This window comes from Oenanthe melanoleuca, chromosome 4 (genome assembly GCF_029582105.1).
Source record: "Oenanthe melanoleuca isolate GR-GAL-2019-014 chromosome 4, OMel1.0, whole genome shotgun sequence".
NCBI classification, from domain to species: Eukaryota; Metazoa; Chordata; class Aves; order Passeriformes; family Muscicapidae; genus Oenanthe; species Oenanthe melanoleuca.
The window spans coordinates 56848133-56875226 of record NC_079337.1 but is presented as its reverse complement, the minus strand read 5'-3'; the positions used below and the strand labels follow the sequence as shown (position 1 = coordinate 56875226).

Here is a 27094-nt window from a genome sequence, read left to right as displayed (position 1 = left end):
ATTCAGAGCTGTCAGTTATGACTGGTCTTGTGCTAATGCAGCATCAGTGATTTCAGATTAATGCCCCCAGAGATTTAACACATTAGTTTCCTGATGGTTTTTAATTTACTTCAGTCTGACAGGCTGTTGTGCACATAGAAAAATAATAAGCTCTTAATAAAACAGCAAATGCTAAATAAAATACTACATATTGGATGAGGATAATGGTTCATTGTGTTCTAGTTTCACCTTTTGGGTCCCTTTTATTTGTGTTGGATCACAAGTGCTGTTACACTGGATCATATTAAAGCCTCTTATTATTCCATTGCCAGCTAGCATTGTTTCTACCAAGCTGTTGAAACCTCCAGTGATTCAGAGGTTCTGCCATGCTGATGAATTTCAGCCTGCTCTGCGACTTGTTTCTATTAACAAATTCAGGACCAAGGGGTGAGATTGCTCTCACACTGGGGAGAAGGTGCTGGTCTTTGGCTGTGTGTGCCTGCTCCCTGCAGTGCTGCTGCTGCAGGGGCCTGGAATAGCTGAAACCCTTCTTCCAAAGCAAAGGTGATTTGCTGTCTGTAGGCTTAGGGCTGCCCTTTACTACCTAAATCCAGCTGCCCAGGCCCCTCTGGAGCTAAGGGAGTGCAGGGGGTGGGTCAGGGACACAAGAAGTCGTGTAACATGGGAGGCTTGGGCTGACTGAGGATGCAGCAGAAACAGAAACTGCTTGAGAAAAGCAAGGGCTTCCTTTCAATGTAAAGATCAAATGTGATTTTCAGATATGTGGCATGGGGAAAAATTGTTAATTGAAGATAAAACCCCACCATATCCTGCTGTACAACAGAAAACAGTTATGTGTGTTTCATGCAATGCTGGTGGGAGAAATGATCCAGTGTCCATTTTAAAAGTAAATAAGAAAAATCTGGTTATCAATGGCATCCATCTTTTCCTTCTGATTACTGTCACCAGAGACAGTGCTGTTAGTCAGGGGGTATTTCATTGTGCCTTATCTGTTCCTGCTTTATCAGTTTATTATTGTTATGCTGGTATGTAGCATATGACAATATTAAATTTTACTAGGATGACTTTCTTTTCAGTAGGGAAGCAGTTTTCACTGTATTTCACTGTTCCATTCATATATGTACCATTTTCTGATGTATAACTGCATCACTTTTGTTTTTAAAACAAGATCCAGTGATAGCAGTAGACAAAGAGCCATGATATTCAGCAGGCAATCAGTCTGTTCAGTAAGGAAATCTGTTCAAAGGGTCTGGTACCAGACATCAACCTTTTGTGTCTGCAATCACTTTGACTTGTCAAAATGTGAAATATGCTTACTGTTCAGCTTATTGGATCATAATTTTTAGCATTTTTGTTCACATTGCATTTTTAGTGGCTATCCCCAGAACTTTTTTTTTTTAAGAGACCCCACTGCTAGGACATAGTTGCTTTGTGACCTGTGCTGTGTTATGTTTTGCAGATTTTTCCTTCTGGTGTGTCTTAAGGTGTGGGACAAGAAGGATAAAAATCTTTTGCAATGCTTCTGTACCAAATCTGGCTGAGATGGAGCTAAAAACAGCTTTTCAAGAAACTGGATTTAATATTATTTGTTCTTAAAATATTTTTTTAGCCAAATATAGACTTTAAAGGCAATTGTAGGGTAGTAGCGGAAAGGCTACTTATTTTTTCTCTCCCTATTGTTTCAGGAGGGCAAGGAATTGACAAAGGAAAAAGGTTACTCTGCTGTCCCAGAGAGTCTGAAGGAGCAGAAGCCTTGGTAGGGATGGTAGGAAGTGCCTGAAGCAGCAAACAGAGACCTAGATGAGTTTATGGATTATGTAAAGAAGGATTTTTGGCAGGTATCCAGAGGAGATGTGTGGAATTGCGCCCCAGCACAAGAAGGAAGAGGCTCAGTGGAGGGACCCCACCAGAATCTGGGAGCTGGAGCCTGTGAGCAAAGCTGGGGGAGGTGGGCTTGGATAGCCTGGCTGTGACCAAAGTTAATTTGAATCCTACTTGATCTGAACAAATAATGCAGTCCACATGTTCTTCCTGGTGGTATTTGCTTTTACCATGAGTTCGTGTTATGCACTCATAGGTTCTTGGCACAGCTTATGGGTTTGGTTTTTTGATAAAAAAGGGCATTTGCAGAGGCAGTTACAGGACAGTAAAACTGTGCTATGTAGTCAATGACAGTAGGAAGTGCATTGAAAATCCTCAGTGTAGACATACAAGCATAGCAACATGAATCTGTTTCTTATTCTTATTCTTCTGTGTTTAGTTTGGCTTTTAAAGCAATCTCTGGTTCTTACCTGATCTGCAAATGTTTTTAGAGCTCTGTGTACCTTGAGGGCTAGGAAAAAAACAATGAATGAAAGTAATATCAGAAAAATATTTCTTTTAGTGGCAGTGTAAAAGTCAAATTAGAGAGCAAAGCATAGCTGTGCTTCCCCAGAATACCCCTTCCTCTCACTGATGGCAGCTTTGGGCCTTCTCAGGTTTTGGGTGCTAATATCCTATTTAGTGTCTTTTGACAGATTTCCCTTATTTTCACGAGCCACTTTTTCAAGTTGCATAGAGTTTTGGGGTTTTTTTGCTCTCCATAAGGGTTCCACATTTTAACTGGAAGTGTATTGAAGCACAATTTGCTTTGTTCACTGCTGATTTCAGCTGATGTTCCCAGTGCCTCTATAGGAAGACCCAGGGAGCAGTTCTTCCCTGCCTGTTCTGATTTTCTAGACTGCTCCTGAGTGGCCAGTTAGTGTTTTGTTATATTACACTGGGAGAAGTATTGACCATATAACTTCACATAATACAAGCATAAGAAGAATATTAGGGATCACAAATATGGTCATATTTAGTCCATACAATAATTTTGTCTCAGAGAAATGTCATTATTGTAAACAATGCTACATGAGATATTCTGTATTTGTCTAGGAAAGATGTTAAATCATTCATATGCTTCCTATGCTGTCTCCTATATTTTTGGGTTTTGTTGCATATTTCAGGGAAAAAAAGATTACAGGCAATTAGAAAGAAAAGATTTGTATAGGAAAGCCAGGCATCTATCCTTTGTAAATAAAAATAGAAAATGAGGGGGAGAGGAAATGCTGAGGCTGGAGATAGCAGAGCTTCTTTATAAAGTATATTTAACACCCTATTACAGAAATAGTAGCAGAAATGTAATAGAGAAGCATGCTATTAAAGATAAAAACGGGCTGTGCAATTACAATAGCTTGAAAGCAATTCCCAAAGATGGTTCCTGTCATACATCAGGGTAGAACATAATATATCACTGCATGGCATCTGAAAGTGGTATCATCTTGCTGTTATTGCATAGTGAAGTATAATTTTCTAGGGCAGAATGTTTAGTCCTTGAAGCATCCAATACAAACTCATGAAATTCTTCTATTCCTACCTGGCTTCAGGAGGATGCTGTTGTGCTTGAAAAGATACTTCAGGTTTCTTCCCCAAACTTGTAACTATTAGTAAAAAAAATAAGAACTTAATATTTCCTCTTTTGTGTAACTGACAGCATCGAGCAACTACTGTGAAATATATTGAGTAAATTCATAGATGAGGGTGAGGCAGCTCAATAGAAAACCTTAAAGGGCTGTGATCAGTCTGGCCTGAATGAGTCAGCTAATGATTTCAGTGGGAAACATTTGGACTAGTACTGAATGTTACATGGGGGACGTTACAGGGTTTGCTGATGCCAAATATGGCTCAACATAATTGTAAATAATGTAGAATGTTGAACTAGAGGTATGTGGAGAGTTCATAAATCCTTTTTATAGGACAGGATAGGCATTGAATTTATTAATGCAGTCGATTCTATTTCTTGCTGAAAATCAAGAAACGGTGCCTTAATCCACAAAAGGAAATGCCAGAGGAAATGATGAACTCATTAACACACAGTGCAAACAGCATGAAAGCCATGTAAGGTGTATTTATCTTCAAAGTATTTTGGAGTCACGTTTGTCATGGACCTTTGTGCACACGGACACAGTGAGTGGTTTAAGCCGTTTTTTCAAAGCTGTATGTACATCTAAGGAACTGACATGTTTTTAAAACTGGAGGCTTCAATTTTAAAGTTTTTTTTTTTAGCTTTAAAAGTCTAAAGCTTTAAAAAAACTCCATTTCAAAATTCTCACCCTGAAATAAGGGTAGAGCAGCAAGACTGAGAGAAGGGTGATGTCCTCTGCGCAGATCTCTTTTGGATATCCTTCTCTTGGTTTTTTAGGCACCAACACTCTTTTTTTCCCCAAAACCTTAAGACATCTGCTTAGGACAAGTATGATACCCTGAGTCCCCCAATAGCTGTAGCTAAGGCCAAGTTAAGTTTCCCTTTTTCCTGCTGCTCATCAGTAACTGTTGAGGTCTCTCTAACTCTCTCCATTCTCAGCAGATGAATATCTGAGGGAGGTGTCTTATTTATATTATAGATTTAATGATATAATATTATATATTGGAATATAAATTGAAGACAACAAGTTATCATATTATTGAATACTGACCTTGGTCTCTTCCAGGTGCCTATATAAAATGATAACATAGTAAATATTTTTATTTGGATTTGTACCCAACAGACTATCCACCAGTTTTAAAATAATTATAGACATCATTCAATCATTAATACCCAATCACTTTGTCAAAAACCTGGGCTGAATACTGATCTCACTCTGCCAGCAACGAGAATTGAACTTTTTAGGGGCGTAAGTGAACATGTGATTTACTACAAAGATCACCATTTCATGATGACTGTTGTGTATCAATTAGACTTACAATATGGTTTTCCTTAATTGATCTTGTATTAAATCAAGATTGATTATGGTTGACTGGAGAGGCACTATTCAAAGATTAAAATCAGTCACTTCTCTTCAGGTTCCTTAACTGACAGTATAATTATTTCTACTGTCATGGCAGATATTTTGTTCAAAATCACTGTGTGGAGAGTCTTAATCCAGCACATTATGTTACAAATAGGAATGATAGGTTTCTAAAGATCAGAGTTTGACTCCAAAATTTTCACTGAATTTCTGTATTATTTTGATTCACAGGTCAAAGTGATGGGAATATCAATTATTTTGTTCATTAATTTTAGATGATTTTTTAATCTAAGAGTATAATACCTGAATGTTGAAGAGAAAAATAGTTTATTCTTTGTAGATGTTGTATTTTGAGCCTTCCTTATAAGTTACTTTCCCAGTAATGTTTACTTATTACTTAGTAATTTAAAGTCTTATTCAGGCTGGCAGGTCCTTGCCCAAGCTCCTGCTTAAAGCACAGAAAACTATGAGATGAGAGCTGGGGTGTCAGAGCTTTAACCAGCTGGGTCTTGCAAACCTCCCAGAATGCAGGTTTCACAGCCTCTCTGGAAATCTCTTTCAATGCCCTCATAATTAATTTTTCTTCTCTACTTCTCATTGAAACCTTCATCATTTCAAGATTGTTGCCTCTTGTACTGTGCACTCTGTGAAGCAGCATGCTCAGGCAGAGTGGCAGTACTGTGTCCCCCAGGGCTGTCCCCTCTCTGGGCAGAGGGAGCCCAGACTCATTCACAGGGCAGGTTCTGTGTCCTGGCTGTGCTGGGGACCCTGTGCTGACCCTCTGCTCTGCCAGCTTCAGCCTCAAGCAGAACTCCAGGTGTTGGCTGAGTGATGAGTGAAGGGGAACAGTTCCTTCCCTGGACCTCCTGGCAGTGTTCTGTGGACACAGCTTGATTTGCTGTTGGCCTCTGTGGCTGTCAGGGATACACCAGTGGCTCCATGTTCAGCCTTTGTCCCCAGGTCCTTCTGAGCTGTCACAGGGTTTAGTTCATTCTTGGGTAGCATTTTGCCTTTGTCCTTTCCACGTTCAAGAGGCTCCCCAGTACCCTCTCCTGCAGCCTGTCTGGGTTATCATGAACAATCCTTGTCTCAAACCTATTGACCTGCTCTTCAGTGTCTGAAACCCTGACAAGGACAACACTGTCTTCTCCTCCAGGTCACACTGAAACTGTTTAGGCCTTCATATCTATATGAATGGGAAGTGATCAAAATTAAATTTTATTTTTTCCATGTCATGAGACTCACAATATTTCTCCTTAAGACATAGCCAAACTAAGATCCTGTTAAGAGCTGAATTATTTGTGCAGCTGTACAGTGACCAGCCAGAAATATTAATTACAGCTGTAAGATATTTATTTTTCTTGGGAGTGTTTTCATATTTAATTTGTAATGAGTCAGTATCCAGGATAAGACAAAGTCCTTTTTTCTTTTTTAATGTTATCTCTCTTGCCAATATATCACTTTTTAAAGCATTAAGTGCTGATTACAAAATTGCTATCAAATCATGTTTTTGTCACCATTTTTCAAACTAAAGAAGTGTCTAACCAAAAGGAGTGAGGTTTGGGGCAGCCTCCCATTTAGAACTGTGGAGAAGGAAAACTCAATGGATTTAAAAGTTAGACAAGTCTGTAGATTTGTGCTGTGGAAGGAAACAGTTGGGATTAATTACTATAGATTCCTTTCTTCTGTTCCCTTTAATGAGAAAAAAGATTAAAACCAATTCAGGAGTGCAGGAACTAAAACATTCAGTAAGATGCACAAAATGCAATGAATTATAACCTCTTTCCAAATTTTACAAACATCCTTTAACACTCTGTGTGATTGTAGGGACTTACATCTCTTAATAAGTTTTATAGGAAACCAGGTGTCATAACTAAACTCCCTTATTGCTAAAACCATTTCCTCTGCTTCACTTCATTGGTCTGAGTAGAAAGTGAGTGGGGAAGGAGAGGCAAAAGGGAGCTGGGGGATAGCAGGCACTGCTAAAACTGGATTTAAAATTTGTCCATTTCTGTTTTGTATTGAAATGGATCATCTTGTATTTGAAGCACACACACATATATATATATATATATATATATATATATATTTATATTACATTAATGTGATTACACTCCTCTATTGGCCTTATAAATTCAGTTTTCTGCTTGTAAAAATGTATGTAGAATCTCTATTTGTCTGAAAGGGAGTGTCTCCTGCTGGTCCCTCTTCACAGGCATCCACATCAGGCAGTTATGAGATGCTTTATATGGACAGTTGGACAGGTAGCTTTGCACTGTACCTATGCTTTTATTTCTGCAAACAAATTCAGAAACTTACCCCATTCAGGACGTAGCAGTATTGAAGTTGTGACACACTAAAGATGGATGCCTTTCTGACACAAAGCTAATATGACTCTTACAGTTTTTTTTTTTTTTTTTTTTTTTTAACCTAATAGGCTAAAACACTATTAGAATAAAGGCTGTGTAACTGTGGAATGTGTTTGGCTTTTATGGTCCTCATACATACAAAGATGAATACTTACTTTATTTGATTCCCTAACAGATGAATGTCTGGAAAAGAAAGAATAATATGCACAACATTTAATTATGATAAAATATAAATCACTTTGAGTACATCATCACTGGAAACTAAGATCCTTTGACAAGGGAAAGATTTTGTTACTGCTGGAGAAGTTCAGAGGCTGGTTATTTTTTCACACAAATTATTTTCAGGAGAAGTATCTTTGACTTCTTTAAAAAAAGAATAGTGTCCACTGAATTCACTGTGGTAAAAGACAACTTTGTTAAGGATTCATACTGGGAGGAAGGGAAAAAGAGGAATATCAACTTCAGCACTTTTCATCTCATGCCAAAAGGTCTTATCACACACTTTAGAGTCAGCTATAAATGGAAGTAAGTTCCTTGAAGACTGAAAAAATTTAAAAATTGAAACACACAGATCTGAAATGGAAAGTGTAGAGGAAAGGAGGTGCAAACCAGAGAAAGATGAGTGGAGAATGTTCCTCATAGCCCTGCCCTGATTAAGTAGGTGTTAGGGTATTTTTTTGCCTTCTCCTGATATGCCTGATCAACAGGAGTATCTTCCTTTCCTGGGAAGGAAATATTCTCCCTCAAAAAAACAAAAAAAAGGACAAGATATTGAGTCTGACATCTTTTGTTAGATGTTTTGGTTATGATGAAAGCTTTAACTTTTTAGCAGCATGTATCTCCTAATAAAAGAGAGGACCAGATTTTACAAGCTACTCAGCAACATAAGGTGTGAATAAGCATCTAGTAGCTTTTGGAAGGCTCTGAGATTTAGTCCCTGTTTAGCCTATCTCCTGACTGAAAAAATATGACAGTTAGATATTTTGCTAAATCAGCCAGAAGACAAAAGGAAGATCTGGTATAGGAAACCCTGGGAGCTATTTTTCAGTAGTGACAAAGGCTCTCTTCCTCATGTCTGCATTGAAAATGTCAATCAGCATGAGGCCTGAGGCAAGAAACTTGGAAATTATCTGTGTTATTCAAGAAGGTTAGGAGAAAGGAGAGGAATTGTTTTGGTTTGGATAGTTTTTTTTGCGTTAGTTTCTTCAATTTGTTAGCTTGGTCTCCAGGGCCATGACTCAATGTGTGAAAGGCCATACTCAGGACATTGGGTGTGTGGTAAAGTTCCATGACATTAAAGATGGGCTGGCCTCCACCTCCAGAGGACATTGCCCTTGCATGGCCATGCCACGGGCATACAAAAGGTTCAATCACACCAGGGCTGCCAAGGTACATTCCAGGACCCTGCACTTGCCCATTTTTTATGAAGCTATTTTTAGGAGTGTATAAATAACGATGTGTTAAATTTTATAAGTCTTCCAAATTTTGTTGGAAAACAGGACTTGCATTTCTAAATCACTTCTGTGTGATTTAGCTTTGCTTACAGTCTAGCAGAGGACTGTAAGCAGTAGTGCCTTACTCCTGCCCTCTGCAGCTCATGTGTTTTCTCCTTACAAAGCTGTAACTGTACTGAGGACAGGTGAGAAATATTTTGAGTGAAGTACTTTTGGAAATTTGTTAAGTGCCTTCCCCAGATATTGTGTGGTCTTATTCTGTGCCACTTCTGTCTTACTCATGTGATAAAAACCCCTAGTACAATAGGCATGACATGTATTTATGTTACAGAATTTGGCTTTATACTAGGACCTTTTAAATCCAAGTGCTCTGCATACTGATACCTGGGTTATAACATTTCTCACAAAACTTTCAATCTGTGCTGCCCTACCAAGGGAGGGGATCAGCTGTGGGATTTGGAACCTTGCAGATCTGTGTCAGGTCTTGCATCTGAATATGAATCTACTTCATATTAGTAAAATGTCTTAGCAACCAACAGCTTTTGGAACCTACTCCATGAAAAAATTTAAGCATCATTCAGGAAAAAGCCCCACCCCAACAACCCATAATTAGAGCTCACTCATTAAGAATATATTTAACTTTAAGCAAAAAATTATTTCCTTGGTTTTTAAGCTTATTTTCCCCCCAAAGTGATTGAAGTGACCTCTGAAGCAAAATTCCATCCTGATGAGCTAAAACTGAAATAATTTAAGGAAGGATGGACAAGACTGGCACAGTTTCTAGCGGCTATAGGTTTTTTGTCAAGAGTCATTTGAGCATCATACCCTGTGGCCCCTGGATTTGTGCCACTCCTCTCCCCAGCATGTGCCCAACACTGTCCCCCATTATGAATGTGCATTTTGGTCACACAAGAGCACATCTGTTTACGTGGCAGTGAGCACATCTGACCAGCTCTGTGCTGTGTGGAAAAAACAACCAGACTCATAACCTGGCATAGGCATGTTCTGGTCACAGAGCTGGGCACAGGTGGTTTGTGTTTCAGGTGGCTCATCCTCACTGCCATGCCAGGATGCTGAGTGACCACAGGCAGTGTGTGGCTGAGGAGTGCAAAATGGAAAGGGCAAGAAGTGATCTGTAGCCTGGATTCACTGCTCTCATGGGCTGTAGCCAGGCTTCTGCCTACAGATGAGTCATTTCTTTTGCTGAATGTAATATCTTTGGGATGTGGAGTGTGTTTCCCTATCACTTGATTTACTAACTGTGCTAAGTAAATAGCATTTTTGTACTTAAAAGTGGTTGCAAGACCTCTAAATATTATTAAGGAAAAAAATAGGACAAATCTTAAAATGTTAATGAAAGTTCTGTCTACTTTTCTACACGTTTACTTCTTTGCCATTATTTTGTCAGGTTTAACAAAAAAAAAAAAAAAAAGCCAATGTCACATTACACTAAATACCACTTCTCTCAATTATTCACAGCTGTCTAAAGAATAACTTTCTTAAGTAAAAGCAGAGGTGTGATGGAAGTAAAACGTTGTGGTTTGAGCAGGGAGAGTGTTTTGATTGTCAGGGAAGGAAGATGAGGAATGCACTGTACCTTGTGACTTTTGCTGATTTTGGAAAGGTGGGATCCTGGCGGAGTGTGCTTCTCTTGGGAAAGAGCTGGCTGCTCGTTCTTGGCTCTGGAGGCAGGGGCTGATACTGCTTTGGCAGCATCTTTGGAGGCCTAGAGAAGTCACAGGAGAGCTTGAACAGCTATTAGGGAATAAAGGAGGTACAGGAACTGTGTTTTAAGCTCAAGTTCTAGAAGTATGAGTCTGGAGTTTTCTGGGAGTATTTCAAAGTTTTTGTCTGAGCCATGCTCAGATCCACAAGCTCTTCAGGGTCCTTCAATAGCAGTAATAATATTGGATAATATTCTACATTATCAAAACATTACTGCACTGTGTTGTGTGCCACTAAACACTGCTTTTGTGTGCCTCACCAGGGTGTGCCAGGTTCAGCTCTGCAGTGTGGATATTTCCAGGTGGGCATGGCTGTGTATATGGAGCAGCCAGGGGACACACTGCAATTTCAGACACAGAGGCAAAAATGTTCTTCATCCCAGGAAGCTCACAGGTGGCATGGGCCTGGTGTTTTCTGAGGATGTGGGCATGCCCTGTGTGTGCTCTGAGACCCGGCAGTGCCAGCCCAGCTCCAGCTGGGAGCTGTGCCATGGAGAGGGGGCTGGACAAACCTGAAGCTGCATCCCAGGTGCTGGCAGAGCTGCCTTCAGCAGTGGGCTCCTCAGAGGGAGCCTTGTGTCTGAACAGTCCACACCCAAATTAAGTCAAGTGAGAGAATTAAGAACCATTCTGGCCACCATAATACAAACAGAAACAAATAGTGAAATTTTTTACAATAATGGATTATGAATGTTCCTATTCCTGCACTATTATGATTTTGAATTTGTGAAACTTTGCTGCTCTCTTGTGCTATTTCATATTTTTTAGAGTCAAATCTAAATATGTAATGGTAATCATATCTTAAAATTCTTTATAGAAGAATTTCTTTTAGAGCAGTCAGTGTAGGCATGAAGGAATAAAGTTGCCATTCCTAGATGACCCTTTGAAAGGATGTTTTTAATTGTAGCAGTTGTTATTTGAGGCTGAGCTAATCAAGAGGAGATTATTTTTTTTTTATTTGTGGGCAAATCATAGAAAAATATATTTGTGGAATAGAGCTTGATCTATCTTCTGTGGGAGTAAGTGGAGATATTCCAGTTGATTTCTATACATGATTTAGATGTGTAGCAAAAAGCACTGGCAAAGTGATTTAAGTGAGAATGAAGTCAATATTATCATAATGAACAGAGCCTAAGGCACCAAGAAAATTGGTGGAATATTTTTTCCCCAGCAATTTTTATCTGAGTTGAACCAGATTCAATATTTCTAGGCCTTTGGCTTGTCTGTAGGCACAGCCCAGTTGGTTTTGAAGATGCAGGCCTGCCATGAATGCTTAGAGCTCATGTTTTGCTCTCCCTAATTCCATATCAGAACCTGCAAGTCCAAAGAGAGCCAGCAGTGAAAGGATGCTGGCTCCCTTCCAGTCTCCTCATTACCATGGGCAGCAGAGATGGATTGAGCATTCATTAGCACTGAGTTCCCTGGGGACCACAGGTAAGTGATCTCTGATGTGATCTTACCGTGGGGGAGGTGTAGGCTCCTGGAAAAGAGACACAACAAAAATCTCTGTAAGCTTTTTACCCCCTCCTTGGTGTACTAGAGAGAAATGTGAAGAATTTAGATTAAGTAGACATGCCTGTGTCAGGAGTAAAAGGGCTTATTTGCTCTACAGCACAAAACATCATGCTATAACATGCTATTTTTAAATCACTGAGGAATAAAAGACATCCTCATGTGAATGTGAGTGAGGCAATGTAGGACTGCAGACAGGAGTTCTCTTTTCCTTTAGTTAGTGCTGGCAAAATGGCAGCCTGCTTTTAAAAATCTATTACATGGCAAAATAATAGGTAACAAATTTAATTGATGAGAGATTCTGCTTACCTGGTATCCATGTATTTTCATTCTTCCTCCTAAAAATAATTACAAATAATTCTTTGTAGAGTGCTACCCATATAATTCACAAATAAGGTTACAGCTTTATTATGGTATTGTTGTTATTATGGGCAGTCCAGCCCCATTCTTTGCTTTCCCCTGGCTCTACCTCCAGAACTCTGCTCTTGCTTTCAGAATGAAACATTTGAGGGTGATATTTATTCAGGTATTGTAAATTTAAATATTTTTCAGAGACTTCATATACATATGTATGTGCTTATCAAGTTAGGGATGCATTTTTTTGTCTTTTTATTTTTGTATAGAAATTTATAAAAATACTGAAAACCAATGAAATCAGTTCTACTTTTTCAAATATACCAAAATATGACTAATTATTTAAATTAACATTATACTAATTAAAAAAATCTTACTTTATTTTTGCTATATTGAAATTATTTTACTGAATCCTACATTCTGAAATCCTAACTAATGCAAAAGACATGCAACGTATCTCAAGCTCTCCTTCAAGTAAACCATAACAAATTGCTCTGAATAAAATAATGGTAGCTTAAATGTTAAAAATTTCTAGAAAATACTGCAGAAAAAAAGTCTTCTGTGCCATTCATGCCATCTTGTGGCAAGGCCACTTAATAGCACTGGGCATGAGAAAAAATATTAAGGTGCATTTAAAAAGAGTGTAGCTATTATCTAAAAATAATGGTGTCCTCTAGAAGCACTATTTACTCAGGAAGTAATAAAAATATATATCAGTTTTGTTCTCTAACACCAGAGTTTAATTTACCTTCCTGGACTGGCTTTGGTTCATCTTAACATCAGCACACATCACTTGGAGACATGTAAATGCAATTCTAAGGAATTTGAAGATTTAGATAAACTGGCAAACTCTTCTTGCCCACTGATTTCTGCAGATTATGAAACTGGCTTACTCGAATTTATCTCAATTCAGCATTTTTCCAGTCTGCATGGGGATTTGCTGACAAGAATCAATCTAACTTTCATTTTCAAACTATATAGCACTTACTTTCTCATCATCTGTAGTAATTATTTCTCTATATATTTTGCATTATAATGTGGAATAAGAGGTGGGGGAAGCAAATGCTGTTTTGCATGGAATTCTTTGAGTTATTTTGTGGCTGATCAAATTATAATACTTTATAAAAGTCAGCTGTTGCAGCAAACTCAAAAGGGTCAAATTTTCTTGGCTTGGCAATTGCAGTCTTTTTGACCATATTACCTTATGGCTCAAAGCTTTAAAAATTGTAAGATAAAAAATGTCATTTCTTTTCAAAGATAATCAGATATTTAATCCTTCAGTAGCTGACTGCATGATGTATTGCTACATCCAAAGTAAATGAAATATAAAAAACTGTATAGAAACCTACTTTTAAAGCAATCCTACAACTGAGTAAGTAAAACTGCCAATTAAAGGATTGAATATTTGTACACTTCATTAAGTTTTTGAAGAATAAGATCGTCTGTCTCACCATGAGAAACAGAACAAAAATTAGAGGTACATTTTTGACTCAAAATTAAAGGATTTTGAAGCAAATTTTGGGTTAAAGGTAAAGCAGCAGAGAAAAAAAACATGCTAGGTGATGTACCACACAATTAGCATATTCTGAGTAGGTGAACACTGTCAGATTTCAATTTTTTTCAATTTTCCATTGCCAGATGAACAATTGCCATTGTAAATAGTCACTCTAGGATGCAAATACCTAGTGGGAATTACTAAAGTTGGTATTACTAGTTAAAAATAGTTATTAGATTATGTTTTACAATATATTCATGTAAAAGGCCTGAGAAGGATAGGGAGTGAAAAAGAATTACATTATTGGAAGTAAAGCACAGTGGGAACTTGCAGCCTTTTGGTGGAAGAGTTCAGGAGACATTGGCTTCTTGTCCCGTATGTTCTTACAATGCAGTGAAAAGGAAAATCTGGTTTTTAACCTGAAGGGCTTTTTTTTCTTCTCCTGTAGGAATAGAGAACTCCTGAGATAAAATATATCTCCTGTAAATAATTATCTTGGTGTTAAATAGTTTGAAGTATGCTGCAAAATTTACAGGATGATTGTTTTGGAAAGCAGCTGCTGTTCTGAAAACTGTGTCTATTCTATCAAATGTCATCTCTGCCTACTTACAAAAGGGAAATATGGAAGTAGCAATTACTATTTCTGTTTGCAGAAATGGGTATTTTGTTTTTTTATTGTACCTCTTACATTTGGCAGTGTTCTCTCCTCCGGGTCAAACGTGCGAATCTGTTAATAAACCAAAATAAAGATGTGATGTTAGCCATCATTCTGGAAGCTGTGGCCAGTGGAAGGGAGCTGCTCCTGGCTGGGATGCCTCCAGGACTTGGCAGAACCCCAAATGAGTGAAAGCAGAGCCAGGGCATCCATGCAAAGTGAAACAGGAACAGCTCCCAGGAGCTTGGGCTGCCTGGTGCCAGTGAGTGTGATGTGGCTGAGCCAGCCTGCACGTTGGGGGGTGGTACAGAAAAGGGGAAATCTGCTTGTGAATGAGGTTTGTGTCTGTACTCACAGCTGAGCCTTGGAGGAGCTGAGGTGGGCTCTTGCTCGCTGGGGAAGTGGTACCTGAAGACCTCAAGCAACGTTTGTCTGCAAAAGAGGAAGAAAGATCAAGCCTGAGTAATTCAGTAATACAATGTTTGGAGAAGGAGGAGTTTTAATGTTCAAAATGTGTTTTTTAGGTCAGGTCTCACCTTCACCTTTTTTTTTTTTTTTCTCCCCAGAACATAACAACTGTTTTAGCAGTTGTATTGAGGACAAAGCATGACCCTGATAGTAGCTTTATGGTTAACCTCCCCACTGTGGTTGTGAATAAAAGCCTTCATAAGCTGGTAAACAGTTAAGGCAGACATTTGACCTTCACTGTGGTTAGGTTACTGAATTTGTTTTTAATTTGAACCTTTCCTCTTGGCAATGCTGTCATGCTCTGGTTTTGTGAGAGTTGTGGGGGTTTTATTCTCTAAGTAGTATTTTAATTTTTACTTTAGATTTTAATAAAAACTGCATCCCTGGTGATAAAAAAGAAATGCTCAGGTTGTATGCTAACATGTTTTCAGTCATTAATTTTACATCTCAATGGCACTGGTATTTATCTAGAAAAGATGGCAAAAATGTTAGCATTGAATTTTACCCTTTTGAAATATATTTTCAGTCCTTTCCTCACTCTTGTATCTTGCCACATTATAGGACATAATACACGGGAAAAAAACAGATTTTTGTTTAATGTGTTTTACCTGAAATTTGCTATTTCAGGACAATCTTACATAAATAACAAAAGGTGCTGACTGCTAAATTAAATTTTTTACTACTGACCAAGACAAAAACTGTATTTGGAATTCAATTCAGATTTCCAATTAAAATGGATAAATTAATCTTGCAACATAATGTAGAATATCTGGTTGTTCAGACTGATTGTGATCCTTTCACACACTGATAAATTTACTCACTTTAAAAGCCATCTATTTGTTTAGACATCAAACAAACCCCCACCAAAAATGAGTAGAAAATGTCTTTGCTGACTTTGATGTTAACTGAAGCAAATTATGATTTCCAGTCTTTCTTATCTAGGACTCCCCACCATTTTTTTAACTGTTTAAAACCTCTGGAGTGTTTATATTGGGTTGGAGCAATGCTCCAGCTAGGATGACATTTCACTTCCATAAGTGGGATATTAATTGGCTCTGTATGTTTAGGCATTAAATGTAAGTTAGAATAGCTTCAGTAAACCAGAAGGTGATTAATGCTGCTACCTTACAAGGTTAAGAATGCTTGAGAAATACACTCAAAGTAATTGCTCATTACTGCTATTTAAAGCATCAGAGAACACCTTTAGAAAGAATACTGCACTATCATCTGGAGGAAAGTTTAGTGTGTTCTTTAATATTTTAACGGTTTTTCCATCTTAAAGGTTTCTAGGCTTAAATAGCAGTGAAATTGTCTGAAATGGCTGTGGGTTTGATCAGCCAGGTTTTTGCACATTCCATGTGGAATGGGATAATAGAATTTATCCCATAAAGGTAATATTAAAATTAAAAAGCAGTGTGTAATTATTAATTTAGCATAATCTAATAAAAATCAGGGTAACTGTTGAATACGAAGAAGCAGACAAAGCTCCTCTCATGTTTCTGCCTACCAGTGTTATTTTCCAGTTGAAACATCTAATTAAAAAAAATCTGGACTGAAAACTCCCAGTCTGTGCTGTGCCTATATAACTTTAGGTTTTGCTCAGTTTCCACAGACAGAAAATGTTACCTGCATATTCAGATTCTTGTAGAGGTTTGGCAGGAAGGATTCTCAAGGAATGAACAGCCTCCAGCATTGAAGAATTCACAGTCTCATACACATTTTCTCCCTCTTCAGGTGGCTTGGAGGAAAACTGTAAGTCACTCTTGCCCTTCATTGTCAAGTATTTGCTCTGGATAGAAGAAGAGATATACAGATAATACAAATAAATTTAAGTTCAAGATTGATTTCAGGGTGGAAATATATGATTGTCATAACCAGATATTTTGGCACATGGGAAATTTTTGATGGAAACTAAAGGGTTGGAAAGTAGTTGAGGAAGTGGTTTGAATACATAAATATTTAATTTAGATTCATCAAATAGCCATTTGGGAGACAGTTCAAATGTCTCTCTGAATTTTGCCTTTCTGCTCTTGAAAATGTAATGAGAGTGTTTAATTTATGATCTTGCAGACATTTGAAACTGTATATTTTATTATAATATTATCCATGTAGTATTTGTATTGTACTGACTGCTTACATATGTTATTTGCAAGAATATTTTGACTAGCTCATCACAAATGTCACTCTTCAAATTAAAAACGTAAGGTGTTTTAGGGAATTTGTGCTAACAAATGTGCAGCCCAAGTGAACGTGATAGTGAGTACATATTGAGCAGAGGAGTCCATGGAAATATGGACTGAGACCGACTCAGGATGACTCTGGGTGTGTCTGTACACTTGTATAGGTTTGTTCAAGGTTGTGTTCTGGAGTGCTGCTCCACCCTTCATCCTCTTTGTTTTCTCACTGGAACAACTGCTGGCTTCCTTCAGCACAGAAGGAACATTGCTGCTGGAAAAACTCAGCTGAGGGTACCCCATGCCTCTAGAAGTCATATTTTGTTACCAACAGTGTAGGTACATCCCTGCACTTAGGTCTTCTTCAATGTTTCTTTTATTCGCAAATTTACTTTATTCTCAAATTTACTTTATTCTCAAATTTACTTTATTCTCTATTTTTTTCCCTGATGTTTGTTTTCTTCTCATTAGTAATGGGGAATCAATAGCTTCCTGTTGTACCATCTTCTACCAGTTAACTGCCCTTTCAGTTCATGCTTTTTCTCTTGAGTGCTAAAATTTAAACCAATTTGTTTTACTCTCCAAGGACAATAAAAATTGATTACTATGCACTTTACTTCAAACTTTATTATGCTAATGCCTATAATTATATTTTTAAAATTCTTCTCACTAATAAAATATACCTCTTTAAATCTTTCCTGGATTGTCAACCAACTTAAAAGACTCTGAATCTCATATCCCCAGTGCTACTTTCCTGTGAGCTCACTCCAGATTGTGTTTGTTAGAACATGAGCCAGACCTCCAAGAATTGTTCTTTACAGTACATGGCAGGACAAGGTTTGTCTTTATGACAGTACATAAAAATGTCACCACCCCTAGACAGACCCCTGCAGGGTACCTGGGTTTTCAGGCTCTTCTCTGCACAGTTCAATAGCAAACTACTGTCAGCTAGGCTGAGAGTGGCTATTTTTTCAATCAGTTGTGCAAGCACTTTCATCTAGATGAAATGCATTTTCATCTAGACCAGGCATGTACTTGTGAGACTGTCTTCTGGGAAATATCAGAGGCCTAACAAAAATCAATATATATCACATTTACTGTTTTCTTTCTCATTATTGTAGTCATATTTCTGCTGAAAAGGAAATTACTTTTGGTTTGGGGAGTTGATGAGATGTTCTTCATGTTCACATTAACAATTCTTTACATAATCAGACCTATTATTTGCAAAAGATGCTTTCAAATTGAATTTGTTTAATAATCTCTCCAGGTACCAAATAAATCATCAGGATTTGCTTTCTTTCTTGAAAGAAATTACGATTACCATTGTTCTTTTCTATAATTTTAGGAACTCAAGGCTCTGGAGAATTGTCAAAGATAAGAAATTAATATCTCAGAAATTTCTTAAATAATTCTTTAAGTGTCTTAGCATAAGCAAATAATTTCCTGACCATTCTTTCCCCATTCTGCTCTGTGTTGTTTTTGCCTTCTATTTGGTATTAATCCCATATAGCATCTGATTGTTATTAATCATGCTGTGAAATCTGAAGCGAAGTATTGATTGCATCAAACTTCTTTAGTAATCCTTTATTTGTCCAACTTTCTTATTAAAACATAGACCTATGCCAAATTTTCATCTTTCTGTGATTTAAAAGGTATTTACACTTTTTTCTTTGATGCCTGAACTGAAACTCAAACCCAGATTTCAGACACAAATAGAAAGACATTGAAGACATTGACACTGTTTGCTTTTCAGCTTTCATTTGTATTGCTTACATATTTAATATTGAGATTTATGGCTTACATCCTTGTTCAGCTTGATTCCTGATACTTGATCTAATGATAAAGGTGTATTTCAGGTTCAGCCCATAAATGGAGAACTGGCAAGTGAGTCACTTCTCCAGTCTAGATCCCACTAAAAAAGAGTAAAAGTTCTCATCTATATTTCACAATTCTCATGCCTTTTTTTGCACTAAAAACCAGTAATGATTGCATTTTTGTTAGTATTATAGCCTAGATGATATTAACATACATCAGGAACTGAAAGAAAAGTAAAACTTTAGGAAGAACATGTGGTACTTACAGAATGATGGGTGTTAGCAGGAATAGTTCTCTTTTCTGTATGAAATGGAGAAAAGCTGTCAGCAGGTCCCATTCTGTAGTAAATTATACAGTAGCTAATAACTTATATAAAGCCATAAAAGTCTGCCAACCACAGATTTTAGAGCATTTGTTTACAGTATTTTAGAGATACTATAAAAAGGACATGAAGCAGGTCCACCCATGAGTTTGTGGACCTATACAATTATTGAGGAAGTAGCTGTGTGGAAATGGGATTCACCATCATGAGCATGTCTGAGCCCGCCCAAGAAAACCACCCAGGAAAGGGTGTGCTTGAACTCCTCTCTCTCCCCTGAGCTTTGCTTCTTGGGGCAGAGCTTTGAGAGCTGTGGCACTGCTGGTCTGGAAATCCCTCTGAGAATAGAAACGTGTTTTGTTCTCTTTGTAGCAGCAGAAAATCCCAGATCTGAGAACACTCCAGCTAACAGGCTGTAAATAATTTTTGGTGGTGTTTGTCTGCCCATTAATCTGTCTCATGTCAATAGACAGGAGAGCATGAGCTATAGGGCCAAAGAACTGGTGAACAGATTCCCAGCTTCTGCACTTAACCTGCTGTGCACATTTAACCCAGTGACTCTTTAATGCAGAACAGCCAGGTATGACCTTGCCCAGTATGTGCTCTTGCTCTGGACTGTTTCAATCATTTTTTAGGCTGCCTGTAACCTCACAAATCTTGCATGTCTGGCTACATAATGACCTGATTTCAAAAGTAGAGCATGGAAGTCCTTCTATCATGACCAACAAATAATTACAGCATGTTGTGATGCTTAGAAAAAAAGGGGATTGTGCGCTGGAATACTTTTATGCTAAGGAAAGAGTTAAAACCAGAACTACTTCTTGTGCAGGGGTTGTACCCCGTGGCTGAAGGGTATTAAGGACAGTCAGCATCCCACAACCCTCCCTTAAATATGTCTTTTGGAAGAAGCAAGTTTCTCTCTAAACACCTTCTTTGCATTTGTCACTCTTGTTCTGTAAGCCTGGTATTGCATATTTTTGAATACCCCAGCAGATGGCATTGAATGTTCATCTATTCAATATATGTAATACTTCAGTCTCTGCTCAGAGGATCATTCATGGGTGACAGGGAAGGAGACTTATTAATGCAAACTACTTGTCTGATTTTCTGTTTAGTTATACTGGTGCTAACCAGAAGTAAGCCCAGTTAAAGGTGGTACCAGGTTAATAATAAAAAAGGGCAGTGTCTTAATTTGCAGCCTTTGTACTTCTGTTCATAAAAAACAGTGTGGTTGTTTTATCCTCAACAATAAACAATGAATAAGAGTGGTAAACATCAATGCTATTGCCCATGCATTTCATGGCTTAATGCTAAAAGGGACTGTTTGACACAAGCCTTTGGGGTGATGTATTGCTATCCAATATCAGTTTAAAATTTGATGTCCAGGTCAGTTTATAATCTCTTCTGTTGTGCAAAAACCACCACAATTCTTTCTTAGGTTCCTTTGCACTGGACCATAGAAGGGAGCAGCACTGGTGTTGCTTTTATGTGGGTCTGCCCTCTGCATAAGGCAACTGCCCAATTATTTCCTCTGTGCTAGCTGAGATGTGCAAACCAGTGAGAAATCACTCTTGCTGTTATTTAGGAATATAATTTTCATAATGAAGGTGAATATTTAACTCTGTCAGCCTTGCTGTACATATCAGGCCTTCACAATGAGAAGTGCTGTGCACTGTCCAGGTGTTAGATGAGGCACTGTCATAGAAGCTAAACACACCTAAGGGGAGAGTATTTCTGCTGTTATCTATCTGTCTGTCTGTCTATCTATCTATCTATCTATCTATCTATCTATCTATCTATCTATCTATCTATCTATCTAATCTATCTACCTATCTATCTATCTACCTACCTACCTACCTACCTACCTACCTACCTACCTACCTACCTACCTACCTATCTCCCTGGAACATCCAATTTATTATAGAACCATAGGCCAGTCTGGGTTGGTAAGGACTTTTAAAGGTCATCTAGCCCAGCCTACCAGCAATGAGCAGAGACACCTTCAAATTTTCTGGCTTTTGCTGCACTGGCTGTTGAGCAAGGATGAAAGAGGACTGAATCTTTGAGCCAGGTAGCTGCAATCAGCTGGACCTTCTGGTGTAATTTTTTTTCACTACAAGCTAATGATTTAAAGCTGGCAGAGGCTAGAGTCTCCTCAGGCTATAAGGACTCATCATGTTTTGTTCAGTCTGAAAATTTTTCGTTGCTTTGCTTCATTGCCTATGAAATTAATAGAGACTATCTCTTAATAATAGTAAAGTGTTATATTTCTGTGGCATACATGTGGGTGTGTTTCTGCCAGTTGACAGAGAATGCCTAATGTCAAAAGACAAATTGGAAAAAAATTATCTTCCCTTTAATTTGCAATGGAATAAAACAATGTGTGCATTTTGTGGCAAACTTCACTTTTCACGGTGACCTAAAAAAGTTTTGTTTAAAAGGGTGACAGGTTAGGAATTTGTACACAAAAGTCCAGCATCAAAAACATACCCCTTGAAGTGGGAAAGCAGAAGGTAATTCTGTTCCCATTGGCTTCTCTGAATCTCTGAATGCACAATGGTTTTTTTCAGTCACTGTGGTATTTCAGCCAGTGGCAGAAAGCTATAAAGAATTGTGATTTAATAAACCCTGTGATCCTGACAGGGATCCTAACCACTTCAGTAGAAAAAAAACCCTTCAAGATGGAAATGCTGCAAGGAAGAACAGTGTAAACATTTTCAGAGTCACTTTTTTACTGCCTTACCCAAAATTATGATGTAAAACCTTGTCCTGCTCAGGTATATAGGCATCTTCCTTAAGCCTACAGAGGAGCTAGATTAACAAGCTACCTGAATAATATAGATTTAATTAGAGTACCAAGTAAAAGATTAGGCAAGTTTCATTTCAGAGATCTGAAAAAGGCATGTGAATATTTACCAGCTATGGTGGGCATTTGGGCTAAGGCCAGCTATCCACATAATAAAAGATTTAGAGTTAGATGATAGATTGCTGGGTTTTATTTTTCCCAGAACTGCTTTTTCCAGCCTTAAATCTAAATCTTCTATATTATATGGATATTGAATGCATTATAGCAAACTTCATATGACATTATAAACATATGGCACATCAAATAAATTTATCTGGCTAGTTGTGCCCCTTTTTAGTTAGATAATTTTATATGCTTTGTGTTAAATAGCTCAGCTGCAGTTGTGAACTGCAGTGTCATTTATGAGCAATTTAAGAAAGTGCAATGTTTTACTTTTGAAGTTAATGGAGTTTAAACACATGCTTGCTACTGACCATAATCTGTCATGGAACAGATTTAGAGATCCTATGTCATTGTTTTGTTGTATTGGAACAGCAAACAGGAAAAAGAGGTGAGAGCTTCAAAGGTAGCAGCAGAGGGAAAAAGAGAGTTCCCTCAGTTGTTTTCTAGAAGCCATCAGCCAAAGCAATGTTTTCAGTCTGCATCAAGAGAATAACTTATTCCTAGCTTTTTGCAGTGTATACCATCATGATGCCAAACATTTTTTGGGGCACAGTGGAAGTAAACACCTTTTTTGTCTGCATTAGTGAGTATCCTCTTAGTGGGTATCCATTACTTTTCATTTTTCTACCAATTCGTTTTAATTTTTATGATATTAAAATGTTCAGATCTGTCACAGACTTTTACTGGCTCTGAGTAAGAAGCAGGCTACATAGATGTTATAGTATTTTTTTTTCAGCAGTGGAAGAATTTTACCTTTTGCATGTATATTCGGATACATTACTTCATGTATGTTCGGGCAAGATCTAAATACATAAAAAAAGAAAAATCCAGTTAATTAAATATTAGACATTGCTATTGCTCTATGAAACTTCTCAAAGAGTCCAGTTTAAATTAATGAGTAAATGTTGCAAAGATAATAAGTACATTTGAGAAATTACTAGGCAGATTTGGAAATTCAACAGTCTTGGGTCAGACCTTACATTTTTGTTCACTTGCAGCTCCAAGTTTGTTGCAGACAATTCTACTCATTTTGAAAACATCCATTTTAGACATAAATATTGTAACAGCCCTATTGATGCTTTAGCATATTCAGGGTATTGTTGGAGGGATGAGTTTCCTTAGGGAGATAGGAGCTAAAACTCACTTTCCACATGCAGCTGTGCCACTCCACATGGCTCCCTTCCCATTCTGCCAAATAAGTGTAGCACTTCCCCTGTTCCTGATGTGGTGTTCTTCCATCCTGCTGTTACTCTGCCATGGAGAATGCTGGTTCTCTCTCCATGACCCTCTTTACCCACTGCATGGTAGCTCTGTATCAGCAACACTTGTGGATCACTGCAGTAGCAGTACTTAGTATTCAGGAGCAACATCAAAAGTTATTTTGCAATGAAGATTTGGCCAAGGATCTCACTAAGACTGCATTAATGCACACTCATTTTATCTATAGCTAAGCATCTACCCTTGGGATTGCCTAAAGTTTGGGAAGTACCACCACAAACTTCTGAGTTACAACTAGCCCACTCTTACAATTAGAAAATAATTTAGGTTAGCAGCAACTTTTGAACACAGGGTGAAGCTGAGTGGTTTCCTGTTCAGTGTGCAAGCTGTAAACCACACAAGAGTGTACTAGAGTAGAGTGTGTGATAATAGCACAGACACATCAAAATTAAAACTGATATTTATATTACTTATCAGTGATTTTAAAAGTAATTTATTTACTTACTTATTTTTTGGCAAAGCTCTTTTCCTGCTGCTTGAGTCTGCTGGGTGATATTCTATTGTTTTTCTGTTGGCTCTGACAGAATTGAACAAGGTTTACTGTTAGAGAGCAATAAGTAGGGAAGAAATGCCAGCACAAGCACAGCTCCAAAACTAATTTTCAAAACTTTTCAATGCACATATGTAAATGATTACCTTCTTCTGTACCTCAAACATTTTCATTCTCTGAATATTTTCCTTTGTTTTCAGCTATTTGGAAAAAAGAACAACAGTTTCCTGTTGAGGGAATGAAAAGCTGGAAACTCAGTTTTTGTGTCCGCTGTTTTGGTTAGGTTAGAATGGGGTACTTATTGAATTCAACTGAATAGGAATTAAAACCCAGGGGCACCTATCCAAGATCTCTATTGCTGCTAAAATAGTTGCTAAACACCAGCAGTGTAGCTACCAAAACAACAGAGCTCAGCTCTCTACTCCTGATTGCTCTCCAGCCTCTCTTAGAAACAGAACTCCTTATTTTATTCAGGTGAAATAATACTGATTTATAAATCCTAGAAATAAAAACTGAGATGATTTCTTTTACCTTTTGACTACTGGACATTTCAGTGTTTTCAGCAAAAAGAGTTAGGATTATATCACAAATAATTCCTACAGATGAAAAGGTGGTCATATCCTTTTGGACCCACCCAGACTCATTTAAATTCATAGATCCTATAATCAGTGTTGCCAAATCAGGTTTCAATTTTTCTTTATAAACATGCCCCAAAGCCTATTTGAAACAACCAACCGACCAACCAAAAACCTCCTCCCCGCCCCCACCCCCCACTTTAATCAATATTTAAATGCACACATTATTAATGAATTTTTCTAACTGTCATGTTAGACAGTTTATTATGGAAATACTAAAGGGCATAAGTACAAAGATGCAATTTTTAGAAGAATGACAAGATACGTTTATTTTCAGCTGTGGATTTAGCAGGAGAGGTATGCTTGAGCAGTTGCTATAGCTAAAGAGAACTTTGGTTAAGTGGTTAAATCTGCAGTGATATGTGTCTGGAACATGTGGAATATGAACAGGTAACTGATTTCTGTCATCTCAGTGCTCTTTATCATTAATATATAATTTATTTGTCTTTTAAAAGAACAATTTAATTCCTTGCAAAACTCTTCCTCCAGCTTCCCCAAGGCAGTCTGTATTACAAATGCAGAAGAGTGTTGCATGAGTATTATGCATACAGTGAACATAATTTTTGTGTGTTTGAATTTGCTTCATTCCTCCCTGCCCCTTCCTGTGGCAAATTTCTCAACATGCACCTGCAGAGTGACCTTCTGCAGTTCTCCTTTGCCTGCAGCAGGGAACTGCTTCAGTCTCTCTGCTAGTTTTTGTCTCTGTGTGAGAGGCAGCTCTGAGGTTTTACTGGTATCTCTATGAGTCCATCAGAACTACATACACATAAGCAGTGCATAGATGGCTCAGGATTTACCAGAAACTTATCATGGCTGAGACCTTGAGGACCTTTTGAATGTTCTACATTAATAAAATCCTGACCTTGTTTAAAATAAGTATTTTTCACCATTTTTGTTTTAAAGTACTGCTATGTTGTTTTTAAAAATCCTCATGTCTAGTCATAGGGCCAAAGCATCTTTCCTTCAAAAAATTTTCTTCATTCTCTGGTCAACACTATAGCAATATTTACTCCTGCAAAAATGGGGGAATTTTAAAAAAATGCTATTTAGGACACTTTCACCCATTTTTTTTTTTTTTTTTAACTTAAACAAAAGGTAGAATTTCATTTATCTGCATATGTTCTGTAGGTTTTTTCATTTATGATACTCACACCAGACCAGATACAAAATCCTAAATTGTGTGTTTGTGATAGTACAGACTAGTGGCACAGACAGAGCAGCAAGACTCAAGTTACATTATGTATGACCAGAAGATATATTGGGGAGAAAAAGTGAGAGTAGACTTCATTTTTCATGACTATTGACTCATATTTAAATGCAGACCAATTGTAATGGAGCACTTACAAAAATAGAAATTGCATTTACATTAAAGTCAACTGAATTCATCTTGATTGTTCTGTTATGATGTTATGATTAATTGGCTGTATGAAAATGTCTGTTTCAAAGATCTCATAATTTCCATGAGCCATGAAATTATTAGGTAAATTTTAAGACACTCCATTTGGAAGTTTATTTATTTCACAGCATTTAAGTGAGCTGTTACCAGAGTAAATTTTACTTGTTAGAAATAAAAGTTGGCTAAGTGCTGATGATTAAAAGAGACAAAAGTCCATTTCCTCTTATTTTGATTTTTTCTCTTTTCTTCTATTTCAACACTGAAACAAGAAGAAGAAAAATAGTGATCATATTTACTAGCTCTCCTCTGACTGCCATGCTTTTCATGTAACACTGAAATATTGCCTGATGTTTTGTTCCATCAGTTGCTACATTGCAAAGGCCCTGCTGTATTCATGTCAAATCCTTCTTCATGACAGACTGTAAATAGCCTAACCTGGCCCAAAATATCCACAAGCAATTCCTTATTGCTCAAACATTATCTTGGTTATTGGGTTTTGTTGTTTCTTATTTTTACAGTTATTTGCATATTTATTTGGTTTTGCAGATGTGTTTGAGAGCTCCTATCATAGAACAGTCCTCCTGTGACAGATGAGTCACAACTGTAAAATTAGTCCCTGTCCAAAGGATGCATAAACCAAGGGAAAATAGGTGGATGCAACAGAAAAATGGGGATAAAACAATAAGCTGAAGGTAAAAGGAGTTTTTCTAGAAGGAAAGAAATAAAATATGAAGCATACAACTCTCTGCTGACTGTAGACATCTAAAGGGGGTCAGCCCTCAGTTTGAAAAACAGGCACCTCTCAGAGCTCAGAGTGGAGAGAGAAAACCACATTTGTATTTCATATTTGCATTTCAATTGCTACTATTGAAAGAGGTCAGTATTATGTTTTATGGGCTACTTAATACAACAAAAGGATCATACTATTTAGCACTCTGATTATATCAATCCATAACTTAAAGATATTTTCTAAATAATTTGTTGTTGGGTTGTGACTATTAAGGGATGCTCTCATTCAGACACCATCCTGTTTCTGAAACAGCTACAAAAGGTGATATGTGCACCACACATGTCAGTGTGATTGGACTTTGGGGAACTTGGCAATCACAAGGTCTTTCAGTACCATGGTGCTTTGAAAGTGCATTGTACTGTTCATTTTCTCTTCTGGTCACATCTGTCT

General features: G+C 37.5%; 1 protein-coding gene across 1 annotated transcript in view; it reads right to left on the bottom strand.

Annotated features, from left to right (window-relative positions):
• The window catches only part of CLNK (cytokine dependent hematopoietic cell linker), a 56655-nt gene that overhangs the window by 7237 nt on the left and 22324 nt on the right, over positions 1 to 27094 (bottom strand). The window contains exons 3-15 of the mRNA XM_056490029.1: positions 23839 to 23910; positions 22869 to 22918; positions 19094 to 19128; positions 16466 to 16628; positions 14727 to 14803; positions 14398 to 14443; positions 12177 to 12205; positions 11816 to 11835; positions 10229 to 10357; positions 7333 to 7360; positions 4497 to 4515; positions 3398 to 3461; positions 2292 to 2332 (exon numbers count right to left, since the gene is read on the bottom strand). Coding sequence (XP_056346004.1) covers positions 2292 to 2332; positions 3398 to 3461; positions 4497 to 4515; positions 7333 to 7360; positions 10229 to 10357; positions 11816 to 11835; positions 12177 to 12205; positions 14398 to 14443; positions 14727 to 14803; positions 16466 to 16628; positions 19094 to 19128; positions 22869 to 22918; positions 23839 to 23910 — 773 coding nt within the window. The remainder of the gene's footprint in view (positions 1 to 2291; positions 2333 to 3397; positions 3462 to 4496; positions 4516 to 7332; positions 7361 to 10228; positions 10358 to 11815; positions 11836 to 12176; positions 12206 to 14397; positions 14444 to 14726; positions 14804 to 16465; positions 16629 to 19093; positions 19129 to 22868; positions 22919 to 23838; positions 23911 to 27094) is intronic.